Source organism: Carassius auratus, chromosome 25 (assembly GCF_003368295.1).
Source record: "Carassius auratus strain Wakin chromosome 25, ASM336829v1, whole genome shotgun sequence".
NCBI classification, from domain to species: domain Eukaryota; kingdom Metazoa; phylum Chordata; class Actinopteri; order Cypriniformes; family Cyprinidae; genus Carassius; species Carassius auratus.
This window is the reverse complement of record NC_039267.1, coordinates 3,196,390-3,211,517: the sequence shown is the minus strand read 5'-3', so window position 1 is coordinate 3,211,517 and position 15,128 is coordinate 3,196,390. Positions and strand designations below refer to the sequence as shown.

At 36.1% G+C, this 15,128-nt stretch overlaps 1 protein-coding gene across 6 annotated transcripts in view; it reads left to right on the top strand.

The window, feature by feature from the left end:
• Positions 1–7,662: 7,662 nt before the first annotated feature.
• The window catches only part of myo9ab (myosin IXAb), an 89,672-nt gene continuing 82,206 nt past the window's right edge, over positions 7,663–15,128 (top strand). For all 6 annotated transcript variants that reach the window (XM_026202061.1, XM_026202059.1, XM_026202062.1 and 3 more), the window contains exon 1: positions 7,663–7,871. In XM_026202061.1, coding sequence (XP_026057846.1) covers positions 7,723–7,871 — 149 coding nt within the window. In that variant the 5' untranslated portion in view covers positions 7,663–7,722. The remainder of the gene's footprint in view (positions 7,872–15,128) is intronic.

Here is a 15,128-nt window from a genome sequence, read left to right as displayed (position 1 = left end):
TTCAAGTCTGTTGCTATTCAGTTTGTTGTGGGTGGTTGCTAGGGCATTGCTATATGGTTACTAAGTGTTCAAGTCTGTTGCTATTCAGTTTGTTGTAGGTGGTTGCTAGGGCATTGCTATATGGTTGCTAAATGTTCAAGTCTGTTACTATTCAGTTTGTTGTGGGTGGTTGCTAGGGCATTACTATATGGTTGCTAAGTGTTCTGAGTGATTTGTTTTTAGTCTTTTCTAATATGCTATGATTTTCTTTATGGTAAACTAATTTTTTTTCTTTTAATTTTTTTTTACTACGTAACACCTCTAAACTAAACTCTTGATCATGAAGTCTAGACTATTAATTTAGTTTTTTAATAAGTTGCGTGCCGTGTTTTCCTGTATAAACTGTGAAATGAAATTGTTGTTCTCTGAGAAAACACTGGCTTTATTGCAGATCCTTTAGGCTTAAAATAGAACCGAGTTTCTTGTTAAATTAAAAGAGCAAATGTGCTGAAACGCTCCCCTGGTGAATATTAGCTTAATGTTTTGTGTCTCTTACTCCTGATAAAACTTTAGTGTGATTTAACCATCAGCCATGGAAACAGAGAGCAGCTAATCTCAGTCAAGTAACTGTTTAATGAGCTCAGGTATTGATTGAAGCCGTAAAATGACAGACAGCACATATATCCTGTGAACTTCTCAGTGTTTTCTCTGGCAGACAAATGTCTTTGTGTGGTAACAAATTCTCTGTGTTGGGTTTTTTCCAGGGTGAAGACAGAACGAAATGGAGCGGTGAGGTAATTTATAGGGTGGATGACAGGTAAAGACTTTTATTAACATAGTGAGCTGATACAGGGCAGAGATTAGGTTGCTCACAGTAATGACTAAAAACATCTGCTTCCTATAGAGTCCTGCAGTGAACCAGTAGAGAAGCGTGTTTCTGTTTAAAACCCTGTCATCTTCAGAAACAGCTACTTCTAATAAGATCGATTTCAGTTAATGTAACTTAATCTATGAGAGAAAATAGGGTGAATGGTAATTCGAAAGAATTCTTTTTTTACATTTTTTTCTGACAATTTAGCAAATTTCCCAACTTGAAATTGCAATTTTGTAATACAAAAAAATAAAACATATATTAAATTACTATAATACTTTTTTTTTATATTAAATTATATAAAATTATGCAAATTTACTACGTATATGTAGCAAATTTCTCAGCTCAAAATTGCAATTTTGCAATGCAAAAATTAGAAATAAAAAATATATTAAATTACTATGTAAAAAAATAATAATTTTATATTAAGTTACATAAATTAATTAAAATTTACATGTGTTTCCATGAACCCATCAAAAAATAAAGAGAAATAAAAATATATAATAAATATATAAAATTGTTGCTATAATACAAAAACATTTAATTGTATATTAAATGATATGAAGTAATTTACATTTACTATATCTATGTACCAAATTTCCCATCTCAAAATTGCAATTTTGTAACGAGAAGAAAAAACATTAAATTGCTACAAACAATATACAATTTTATATTAAATTATATAATTAAAGTAATTTAAATCTACATATATTGAGTAAACAATGATAACATAAGTTTTTCCATTAACCCATCATACAATAAAAATAAATAAAAATACATAAAATATAAAAATGGGCAATAATAAATATATACAAGAGTGAAAAAAAGGAAAGTAAATGTACAGCCAATTTCATTAAACTGAAACTTAAACATGTACTGTAAGTCAGAAAGTAAACTTAAGTTTGTAAGTTGATTTAGGTGGATATGTTTTGCTATATTTTATCGTATAATTTGTTGTACTGAATTTATAATCAAAAATAGAGGAATGTCACAGTGACAGGACGGGATGTTTCACAATTCTTTGTGACAAACTGAAGGGTCTTGTTTTATGGCCTATGTGATATTTTGTAATCTGGTTTAACCCCATTCATAATCGGTGACTAGCAGCGGGAAAGGAAATCTTCCTTATTCACTGTCTGGATTTCACAAACTGGTGTCACGCTTCAGAAACACACAAATGTTGGTTTCAGTTTGACATCCTGAGATGAGTCAGTGAAAATCCATTCTAACTCAATCAGATGGGAGTTCACTGAAACAGCTCGGCCTCCAGACGCTTGTTCACACCTTGCACTGACTGAAGCTGAGATGTTCTTGCTGTCAGTTCCCCACAGAGACAGTCACACTGATTTAAATAGAGTAGATGTGTGGGAAATGACGTTCAGAGCTCTGTCCTCTCCTCTCATTATTCCCGGTCTGACTGTACATGTCCTGCACTCCTCTGTTTTAGTGTGTGCTGCGGGTTTGCTGTAGTCTGCACAGTTTTATTGGATCTGTGAAGTCTAATGTGACCGCAGGGCTGAAATATCTGAACACAGCATGAGACGCTGTGAGAGATTTTATTTTATTTCATTATTTTTGCACATTTTCAAACTCTCCTTACTGTAATCGGATAAAAAACAAGCACACATATAAATATATAAATGATTGAATTATATATATATATATATATATATATATATATAATTCAATCATATAATGAAAATGTATTATTGTTTCTCATATATATATATATATATATATATATATATATATATATATATATATATATATATGCATGTACCTAAAATATTTTTAGATTTTTAGCTAATCATTTATTTTATTTTATTAATTTTTTTTAAGCGGTGTGTGCATTTTTAACATCATCTGGGAAGAAATGCCAGACTGGAATATTAATTGAATAAAAACTGTATTTAAACTATTTGTTGATGAATTGAATTATCATTAATGTTAAATTGTTGCTGTGTGTTTGCATGACATTAAAGTTTTATGCTTTTTTTAATTGCAATGATAGCATGTGAAATCTCACGTGTAAATTATTAAACATCTTGAATCATGTTTCTCTGAAATGTTATCTTCAACCGTAACTTTATTTCTACAACTGTTTGTTAATGATATAATGTGCATTTTTAGAATTAAGCGACTGCGTGTTGCATGTTCCTACACTCTAAAAACGGCTGGGTTATTTTTTAACCCAAAATGCTGGGTTGAGTCTGTTGGGTCATTTGGTTGGGTTATTTAATTTCTTTTTAAACACTTTTGGGTAGTTTCAATTTACCAGGTGTTGGGTTAAACCTGCTGGGTTGCGTCGCTGGGTTGTTTCAGGCCAGCGCTGGGTTATTTAACGCGCCTTGAAGATGTTTAAATCGTTCCCCAACTGTCACTTTGGAAGAACAACGGGGCAAAGCCACGGCTTTCAACTGTTTTAAGGTAAGTTTATTTAATGTTTTCAATAATAATTATTTTAAATTGGCAGAATTATAACTTTTTTTTGCAGCAACAATACTGTTAAACGTCTACAGGCCAACATTATTTACGTTAAATGATGAACTGTTTACCTCAAACGGCCAACCTACGTTACGCGACTCGCATAATCGTGTTAAGGTATCTGAGACGACAGATTAATAAAGTTTTATTAAGTTTCAGACAGTGACTGATGGCTGAAATATGCGAATACCTGTGAAAATAGAGGAAAAAGTAGTTTCTGACACTGAAAAGCGAATTTGATATTTAAGTGAGTCAAATGAGTTCAAAAAGTGAATACGACTTTCTGCTCTAATGTAAACGCCTGCAGTTGTCCGTATCGACATTTAAATCATACAAATTACGTACAATATAGTCGGACCGCAGGTCTAAAAGAACCGACGACCCAGTTCAAGTAAACCGGTTCAGTAATTCTCGAACAAAGTGATTCCCGGAAAAGAATCGACGTCTCAGGGCATTTCAAAGTGCGCGCACGCACAGCGAGTGACGCTGGTCGCGTTAGTGAAGTGATTTGATGCTTTTGTGGTTTATAAAGTCTTTTTACATACAAATTATAATTCAAAATGTTTTTTTTTCCTGTCAGAAAAGCGCATGGATACATTTGTGAGAGTAAAACTCGTCGAGTGCAGTCTTATTGATGCGTCTAACGGTAAGTTCGTGTTTATTATACATTTTACATAATTGTTTGTCTGTGATAATCAACTAACGTTAACCCTCACGTAACTTAAACGCACATATATTTTTATTTCGTGCTATAGTTAAAGCTGCACCAGAATGTACCTAATTTATGAGCGTAAACATCATATATTAATTTTCCAGATCGTGTTTTTGACTTGTCCTCATCACTTTGGTACATCTATAAGTTTTTATATATGGACTGTTTTACCTACGTGACTTGTCATAGAAATGTCTGTGTGCGCACATGCAGTGTGATCTCCCTTATCTGTGCCAGTGACTGTGTGTGTTTGATATAGCCAGCATATTAACATAAAACTGTGATTTATAATGACTGGAACATCCCATTGATTAGACAGTTTGAAAGCACACCTTTCAGCCAATCACTATATCATATTCTGCTTCTGTAGACCAACTCATAGGTGAATTTAACTCATAATCATGATGGGTCAATTTCATGATTAACTTCACACAGTTAATTGAACTGAATCACTGTTATTAAAACAATTTGAATTTTTTTCTTTTTTTAAAACTTTATTTTAAAGGTTGGAACAAACATGGAATTCCTTAACTGAGCAGAGTCCACAAAACCCCATCCAATTGTCATGGCGATTTAAAAATGACAGCAGATCTCTCAGGCATTGATCATAATCAATGGACAGGTAAGGATATTCTGCACTATTTTCAAAAGGAATTGCAAATTGTATATTTAATTGTATTTTTCCACATGTGGACATATACATTGTGAAATAGTCCAAACTCAATTGAAAAGCATTTGTATTTCAGATGCCTTACACAGAAAGCTGTCAATTTGTGTCAAGGGTGGGACTATACTATGGGGCGTGTTTGTATTGGGAGATATTTTGTAGTTTTTACCCCAAATCTCTCACTGTTTGCACTCTGATGCACGTCAGCAAAACAACATTGCAGTTCTACTCTTATTTCACTAGCTGCAGCTTACCCTATATTTTATTCCTCCGGTGAAAAGCATTTGGTTAATGGTGAATATTGACCAATAGTACCATGTGGCTCTAACGGTTAGCAGGAGATAGTAGTTGTATTTGGGGTAAAAATGACAGAATTATTTATTGTGTGAGGTGCCAAGAATATAGAAAGATCCGGGTTGCACTGTCTGTTCTTTATCACACATCTCTCGGAGCGGCAGCTGCCTTTAGTAGTGCCTTAACCTCCATTGTTCAAAGCATTTGGCACAATTGTCTTTGAGTGACGTCACCTCCCAATACAAACACTCTCCATAGTATGGTCCCACCACTGACAAAAATTGACAGTTTTCAATGTGAGGCATTGGAAATTCAGATGTTAAAGATTCCATTTGAGTTTTGGCAGGTAACCTGTGCGACACAGTGAAAAAACAGACATGGTAATTAGTAACACCTCATGTACTTGTTCTTATGTTGCATCTATGCTAACATTAGTCTGTTTCTCTATTATTCCAAGGCCACCGTAGCCACCCGTATCCAGTACGTATCCAGACCAGATGGAGATCATCATCTAGAAAGGACCTCTACTGCCCTGAAAGACCGCGGAGACCAGGACAACTAGAGCCCAGATACAGATCCCCTGTAAAGACCTTGTCTCAGAGGAGCACCAGGACAAGACCACAGGTAACAGATGATTCTTCTGCACAATCTGACTTTGCTGCAGCCTGGAATTGAACTACTGGTTTCGTCTGGTCAGAGGAGAACTGCCCCCCAACTGAGCCTGGTTTCTCCCAAGGTTTTTTTCTCCATTCTGTCACCGATGGAGTTTTGGTTCCTTGTTTTTCTTTAGTTGGAGACAATTAATATCAAGCGATATCATCCACTTGATTGCACAGAGGGACGATACATCACTGAATCAATGACGAATTGACTTTAACTGAAAACTGAGTGTTTACTTTTGTCCCTTTGCATTATTACACACTATTTTCCTATTTAATACTGTAAAGCTGCTATGATGCAGAATTTGATCAATATGAGAGGCTTATTACTCATAATACATGGAAAATACAGCTGCAAACGGACTTTGTTTTTTCATTTGAAATTTGGCAGTCACTGTGCATTCATGAAAACTGAAACCGTAATTTTTCTTCAGTGTTTTTGAAACAGTGTTTTTGTTCAAGATTTGCAATTGTGTTTGGATTGTCACAATTTGTCACATGTGGAAAACGCAATTGAAAATATAATTAGCAATTCCTTTTGAAAATTGTCCTTCCATAGACAGGCTCTATAACGGAGTACACTGCTCTCAGGTGTAGATCTTTGCTTCAGAGCTTAAGTGTTTGACAATAGTTCACCCAAAAATGACAATTGTCACTAATTATTCACCCTGGTCTGAAAGCTCTTGAATATCAACGAAAATATCTTAACTTGTGTTCTGAAGATGAACGAAGGGCTTACGGGTTTGTAACGACATGAAGTTGAGTAATAAATGACAGAATTTTCATTTTTGGGTGAACTATATGTTGAACTACCCTAAGCAGTGCACATCTACCTACGTAGGAGTCTTTATATACTTGATATAAATTTAAGGACATCTTTAAATGATTTTACATTTAAATTTAAAGAATGTTAATTGTCAGTGTCATTTCACTGTGTATTTAAATAGCTAAAAATCTCAAAATGTAATAGTTAAACAGCTAGACACAGGTCATTCAGAAATAATTTTCTTATTTATTGCAACTGTATTTCTGTGATTTTTATTTATTTATTTTGCATTTGCTGGAAACAAAAAAAGGGAAAATTCCATGTTGTTTGTCATTGGTACAAATTTTTGAATGTCAGATGGCATTAAAAATATTTTTTAACAGTCTAAATAACCTGTATTCTTCATTATTTATTAATCCATGATTGCTTTAAGCAAAAGTGAAATTATGAGAATAACCCAGCAAGAATAACCCAGAATCATAAAAATGCAAACCCACAAATGGTAAAAATGACTCTATCTTGGGTTTTCTCAATAACCCAGCATGCTGGGTTAAAATGTGTAAACCAGCATGCTGGGTTACTTTAACCCAGCATGTGTTCTGTCCAATATTTACCCAGTGCTGGGTTGCCAATTGGGTTATTTTTAACCCAGCCATTTTTAGAGTGTATCTAATATCTCAGGCACTGAAATAAAAAAAATGATCCTGCTTTCTAAAAAACAACACATCGCTTCTTTCAAAATGTGTTTTTTAAAAAACCACGCGGTGTAAAATAACCCGAATCGTTGAGGAGGACCATTGTGCTGTCCAGATAATATACAGTCGAGTTGTTATGCTCCGTCGGCCCCCCATAAACCCTGACCCGTCCCCCAATCGTCCATCTGGTTTCTTTAAAACTCTCTGAGCTAATGAAGGTTTCGCTAGAGATCCTGTCAGTCCAGAGCCTCTCGCCGTCCGTCCGTCTGACTGCATGGCAGGGGCCTCGCTCTGGGTCCAGGAATTCAGACTCCTTGGGGCCACGGGGCCCTTCTCACAAACATGCTGCTCATCACTGGATACAACACATGTGAGAGTTTCCTCGTGTCCCAGACAGACACACAGAGAGACTCTCATATATTAAAAGAGCGATGTACAGATAGATGGACTGAATAATAATAGAAAGACACTGATGTGTTGAGAGAGTGATGAACTAAACACATGATCTGAGTGACACTCACTCGCGCGCGTCCCCGCCCCTCGCTGCGCGTTCACGGTGATTATCGGACACAGCGGACGCGCTTCTCTGACACTAATGACCGCGCGCGCGTCTCTCCTCGCGTTAAACGACAACGGGAACCTTCAAACGGATTTACGAGCGAAACCAGTGTTGATTCCTGGGTTATCTGACGGAGCTGCGCCGGGGGAATGCGGAGCCACGGAGGCGAGCGATAAAACGCGCAGGTAAGACGCGTCTGACGCAGAAATGTGGTGCGCTGTCGATGCGGTTCCGCTGGGCTTGTCTTTGTTCATCAGCTCCGGCTGGACCTGTGTTTTCATGATCGTCCTGGTCCAGATTCGGGGGTTTGTCTTTGTTTAGTGAACGAGATCTGAATCTCTCCGGTGCATTCACATGATCGATGCAATCCTACAGCAACACGCGAAATGCGCTCTGCACGCGACTCCTACAACATCATGCGTGGATTCACTGCATGTCAATATAAGTGTCAGTCAAAATAAAAGCGGTAGACTTTCTCAATAAGCCTGTGAGCTGACTACATGGACAGCGTTCTGGCTCGCATATGCTCACTGGAGCCATTTATTTAAATATTCAGTCGATCCTAGTGGACTAATACAGGAGATGTATTTACATTTCCACTCTTATATGCTGTGCTGTGCATTAATGTGAATGTCAGTCTTATAAATACATGCATATGTCTCAAAACTGGAGTATATTCTCTATACAGACATTATATCTGTGTTAAAATCGATCTAGAATTAATTTTGGACCTAGAATCTAGTGGACTGTTCACCTATATGGGTATTATAGGCCCATAATCAAGTGAGCTTCTACCTAAAGTCAATAATGGGCATCATTTCCTCTCAACTTAGTGAGCTGACTATCTAGAAATCATTTTTAGGTATCAGAATCTAATGCGCTGTTTACCTAGACAGCATTTAAGTGTATCATACTAACGAAGATCTTGTGTGCTTTGGATCTAGAAGCCATTATTGGTCATTATAACCTAGTAAGCTGCCTACCTAGACAACATTTTGAGCATCATAGGCTCAACGTCTAGTGAGCCGCCCATGTAGAAATCATTTTTCGGACCTTGTAGTATCAAAATGGACGTTTAGACCGAATTTACACAATGAGACGACAATGAGATGCAAAATAATTCTAGCGAGCTGCCTACCTAGACAGTATGTCATTATCATACGCATGCTTACTTGGTTTTGAGACTATCTAGACATCATCAAAACTTGTGTGCTGTTTACCCAGACTGCATTTATGGGCAATATACTCTTAAACATTGTTGTGCTTTTTACCTAAACATCCTTTCTGGGCATCATCGTCTCAAAACCTAGCAAGATGCCTACCTAGAAACTATTTTGTTGCCTTCCAAGACAGCATTTTCTGAATGAAAATGGCATCGTATGAAAATGGCTTTTTGTTCATTAAAATCTAGCTTACTCAGACAATATTTTCAGGATCTCTTCATCTGAAAACCAAGTAAGCTGCCTATCTAGACATCATTTTCGGACCTTGTAGTGTGAAAATATATTTGACTGTTTACCTAGAAAGCAGTTTTGGCCATCATAGTCTCAAAATCTAGTAACCTAGATGTCATTTTTGGACCTTGTAGTACCAAAACCTAGTAAGCTCCCTACCTAGACAGCATTTTTAGACCTCATAGTATCACAATCTAGTGAACTGCCTGTCTAAACAACAGTTTTGGGCATCATAATATAAAAATCTTGTGTGCTGTTTACCTAGACAGCATTTCTGGGTATCACACTCTTACAATTTAGTGTGCTTCTTACCAAGAAGCCATTATTGGGCATTATAGTCTCAAACCCTAATAATTAGATTTTGATTTTGAGTTCCCTTTCTAGACATCATTTATGGTTTTCATAGTATAAAAATGTAGTGGTCTGTTTACCTAGACGACATTATTTGGCGATTAAAATCTAGCCTACCAATTTTTTCAGTATCTTCGTCTCAAAGCCAAGTTGGCTCCCTATCTAGGCATAATCTTTAAGGTCTTGTAGTATCATAATATATTAGACTCTTTAGTTTTACCTAACAGTTTTGGTCATCATTTTTTGACCTTGTAGTTACAAAACCTAATGAGCTGCCTACCTAGACAGCATTTTGGGCATCATAGTCTCAAAACCAAGCTGCCTATCTAGACGTCATTTTTACACCTCATAGTATTTAGCTGTTTTCCAAGACAGCATTTATGAGTCTCAAAACTTAGTGAGCTGTCTACCTGTAGAAGGCATTATTGGGCGTTATAGTCTCAAATCATTCCCTACTCACTACGTAGACAGCATTATATGCAGTTGTCTTCATAACGAGTTGCATTCATAAAGGAGTTTCGATCATCAAAAGCTAAAAATGCTTTATATGTGTTCGGCTGTCTTGAATTCGCTGGCCAAGGAGTTTCCAGCGATCAAAGGGTGTTAGATCATGTCCACTAACTAGGGCTCATCTCGCTAATGTCTCGGCTCGGGAAAACAGGAATAAAGTCCATTTTCATTGAGTTAAAGATCTTTAGGAGCCGCAGCGATGGGGTGTCAAGCTGTGAGCCCTTCATAGTTCAAATCCATTAAAGCCGATATGGATTATTGCATTTCATAATGACGGGCTATGAATAGTGTCCTGCTTGTAAGGGGTTTTATTGCCTCGAATTTCACTAGAAATGCAAAGCATCATGGGGATCTGGCAGAACCGGTTCCTGCATCAGTTTTATTTGAGTGTTGACTATTGAAGCCGTGTTTGAGAGTTGGTTTCCTCTTATACCTCTACATTTCCTGTTATGAATTATGAATGGTGATTATTTTAAAATGAGCATTGGGCTTGGCAGAATCTTAGGTTTATATTACATTAATGGTGTTAATACAACAGTATAGTTATTTTAGTGTTGGGATTTATGAATTTATTGAATATGTTAAATAGTCACGATAATCCGCTGAGTGAAGTGCTTCGAAAATGAAATATATTTAATCTCGTTTGATGATTTGATGTGATTTAACAAACATGTCTAGGCCAGCTTTCATAAACAATTGTATTTTCATAATTATATTAATATTTCAAAATAAAATTTGTAAAAAAAATATTATTTATTAATTATTAATATAGTAAATAATTATTTTAGCATGCTTTAACTCGGTCAATAATCAAAATATGATATTAATTAAATTAAAGTTATAGATTATAGTGTAATCCTGAAAAATAATGATTAATGGTAATAATAATTGGGCCTCTTTTTGGTAATAATTAATTAATGAAAAACGAATTTTGAAAAATAAATACATAAAATACAATATATAAGGGCTGTCAATGTTAATGCATTAATGGCTGCGATTAATTCAAAACCCTTAACGTGTTAAAATAATTTAATGCAATTAATGCAAAATTACTAAAACAATTTCTATTCTAAACCTTTTTTCCAGATCGGTCCAAAGCAGGGCTAATGTAAAGAAAACCAGGCTGATTACATAAGAGATGTCTGAGAGAACAGATCCTCGCAGTGTGTTGTCAGTGAATTATTAATTCCTGTGTGTTTGGCTTTAAAACACAAGCTCTGTGATTGATTCTGAAGAGCACTAGAGCTCACTCACGAGTCGATTATATGTTGTATTCATGCACGGACACATTTCAGTACATTTGCATTGTTTCCACACACATTTAGGATAATGTTTTGATTTGTCTTGTGTACGTCGCTGTGTTTAGTCAATGTCATCTCATGCACAGTAAGCATAAACTCTACTGATAATGAAAAGAGTCTGTATTCCATGACAAAGCTGATCAAATTAAACCATGCTCTGCGTTCATCTCCTTTAAGTGTTATTATTTGATTGGATTGGTGACACACGTCTGGATGTGTTTAATTGTATTGGTGTCAGCACTCCGCAGTGGCTGGTGTGAGGATGATGAAGTCAGGATTGACAGTTCAAGTAGCTCACAACAGCGGAAGCGAGATAAACGCTCAGGCCTTTAAACGGCTTGCAGAGGCTTCGAAATTAGCAGCGTGTCATTAGCAAGGATCCCACCACTAATTTGTTGTCCCTGTGAAGTGCAGAGGCTCATGGGAAAAGGCCCGGGCTTAATCTCTGGACTCCTTTCACCTAGAAACCACAGTTTGTTTTAAATCCTACCGATTACATATCCTCATTTGATGTGGATTAAACTAATAATTTAAGACGTTTAATCGTTATTTACATCATGGTGATTGTTATTAGACCAAATGAGCACATGGAGGTGAAACAGTGAAAGGATGAGTGTGTGTTTTAACGTCTTCCCGGGGTAGGAAGCAACAGCATCAAACGCTTTCCGACACCCACATTTCTCCGTCTGTGATGTCGGGATCAAAGACGCCGGAACAGAGAGATGCACTGCGCACAACTACACAACTATATCCTGTAACGCCGCTCCTCATTAACCTCCATTCTCTCGCTCCTCTGTGAGACGCCTGTACCTGCTCTGCATTACTGTACACAGCCTGCATGAAACAACAAGAGTTTTATTTACATGCACCAGCCGCTCTGTGTGTGTCTGTGCAGTCGGACTGTCCTGTTTGAAGTGGATTAAAACGTAACATTTAGATCATGTTTGGTCCGAGTCATTCGATAAGAGATCCAAACAGAAGAACAGATTCAAAAGAATGGTTTAGAGGAATCAGAATGCTACTGTTTGTATGTTAATACGCAGTGTAATGTATTACCAAGGCCGATATATCGGCCGATATTTAAGTTTTTGCCAATAGAAGAAAAGAAAACTGAACAACCGCCACAACAACATATGAGAGACATATGTTTATCATTCAATGTCAAATCATATAAACATATACAGAATGTATCTTCCAGAATTTAATTACAGTATGTTAGTATTTCCGATTTAAACTTACTCTAAACTTACTGCTGTTTTTGATAACAAATTTATGTTAAATCTTAAATACAGAAAAATGTAAGCAGACGGCACAGAATGTCTGAAAAAAACAACAACATTTTATTATATTAAAAAAAATATTAAAATGTTTTATTAATCCACTTGTTTAAAAAAAAAAGCATGCTCAAAGTTTTTATTTTTTAATTTATTAAAGCATTAAAACAGAATCCATAAAAATGTAAACATAAACATAAAACATTAACATTTTTATTTAAAATTAAGATTTTGGTAAAATAAAATAAAAATAAGAAATGTAATTGTTTAGTTTTATATGATTTCAATTAATTAGACATGTTTTTTTTATTACTAAAATTAAATGTAACCAGTAAAACAGATTTAATATGAAAACAAAAGTTTGATAGTCAAATGGATTTTATAGTGTACAGAATTATTTATTTTTTTAACTTTTTAATAAGTTTTTGCTCAGTTGTATAAACTTTATGATATTTGTTAAAGAGACATGCTTTTTAATTACTGAAATTAAATCTAACCACCAAAGCTGAGTCTAGGAAAAAATTTAAAGAGGGGAAAAACAGAGTAATAAATAAACTGAAACAGAATTTGGGAAAAAATTAAACCTATTTCATTAGGCCCTAGTCATTGCATACTGTGTATTGTTTGATGCTCTTCCGAACAGAAAGAGGGAATGTTCCGGAATGCTGCAGGCGGGTGGCACATCATCTTCTGCACAGATATGAAGTGACACATCATATGATACATGGTTGTAAAGGCCTCCATCCCAAGGCCAGCAGAACACATTCCCAGCGCTCCAGATCCTCACGAACGCCCTTGACGAGTGTAAAAATCTCCTCCCGCTGTATCACATGATCCCAGAACAGCAGTCACACACTCCTCCTGCACTCGGAGCAGACGCTTTCACACCAACACACAGATTAGACCGTCGGAGAAATACTCGAGTTCACATTGAGGTGCTTTTGTACGGCTGAGATCCCTTCTGCAGTGCTAGAAAGACACGTTTGAGATTTAGTAGGGTATTTATTTGTCCCAGGAGAAATATCTGAGAAGCTGGAGACTTCAGCAAGTCTCCATTTGCCAATTCTCCATAGTTTAATGTTCTCGATGTTTCATTGTCGGTCCTTCAGGTCAGTGTTTTGATTTCTTGGTTCTTTAAAGTACCAGAACATCAGCCTGAACCTCTTAGAAGCTGGAGACCAAGAAGCAAGTGTCCATTTGATCTTTATTTAATCTCAATGATGTCTAAGAGAGATTACAATTAGAGGTCAGCTGATATATCGGTTTTGCTGATTTATCGGCACCGATAATTGATTACTGAAACTATTGGATATCTGCAAAAACTTTAACTTTAAACTAAAACTTCATAGGGGGAAACTTCAGACTTCAGTATTTGTCCCAAATCTTTGTTAATATAAATAATTAATTAATCTTAGGCCACTATCAGTAGTCGACTGCTAATTACAAGACCTCATTTGTAAGTTGTGGTGGTTCTTTGGCATTTAACGTTCTTGATGTTTCTTTGCAAGTTCTTCAGATCAGTGTTTTGGTTTCTTGGTTCTTTCAGAGCACATGAAACCCACTGCATTTGTACATGTTGAGATCTCTGACTTTTGGTAACGTTAAGATCACTTCCAAAACTCAGCAGCGGCTCAGTTGACTTCACAAGGGTGTTTTCTTCAAGAGAAACATCTAAGGAGCAGGAGGCTTCAACGAGTTTCCATTTTCTCTCCATTTATTCTCATTGATTTCTAGGAGAGATGTCATTTGTCTTCTCAAGAACAATTTTCTCATGATGTGTTTTCTCTTAGTTTAATGTTCTTGCTGTTTCTTAACTTTCTTCCTTTGTTTTCTTTTTAGAACCTGACTGATTTATCGTTTTGCCAATTTTATCGGCCAATATAATCATAAGTCATATCACAATATATGCCACCGATATTATTATTATTATTTTTTTCGGAACATATGCAGATAAAATGCTTGTAAATGGTTTAATTGCTTAGTTTAAGAATATCGGCCGATATATATGAACAGAAGACCTTTTACTTCCTAATATCGGTATCCTTCGAAAACTCCCTAATATCGGTACGGCCTCCGAAAACCCATTTCAGTCGGGCTGAATTTTCTAAAGTGCCAAAGCATCAAGTTGTAAAGCCAGTTGTGGTATAGGGCCTTTATTTATGTTTTCAGATGGTGGTTTTCTCTCGTGCAGCAGATCAGTGGATTTTGATTGACGGTTGATTATAGCTGATGATAAACGTGGATGCTGAGCAGAAAATTACAGTCTGAGAGCCATTCGGTGTAAGTGGATTTCAGTCGGGATGATGTGAGGATTGTGTGTGTGTTCAGACATGAGTCCATGAGCGTACAGCTCACTGTTTCTGGAATATTGTAGATTAGTCTGGAAGTATGTCTGGCGTTTGGATGAGATGATGAAGATGATGAAGATGTTAGAAGAGGATTTGTGTGTTACTACTGGAGGTCAGTTGTGTTTGTACAGGAAGTTTCATCAGGTTTCACTGTATTGGGTTGAGTAAGGTTTACTTTGCATTTCGTAAAGTTGAGTTCCTTCC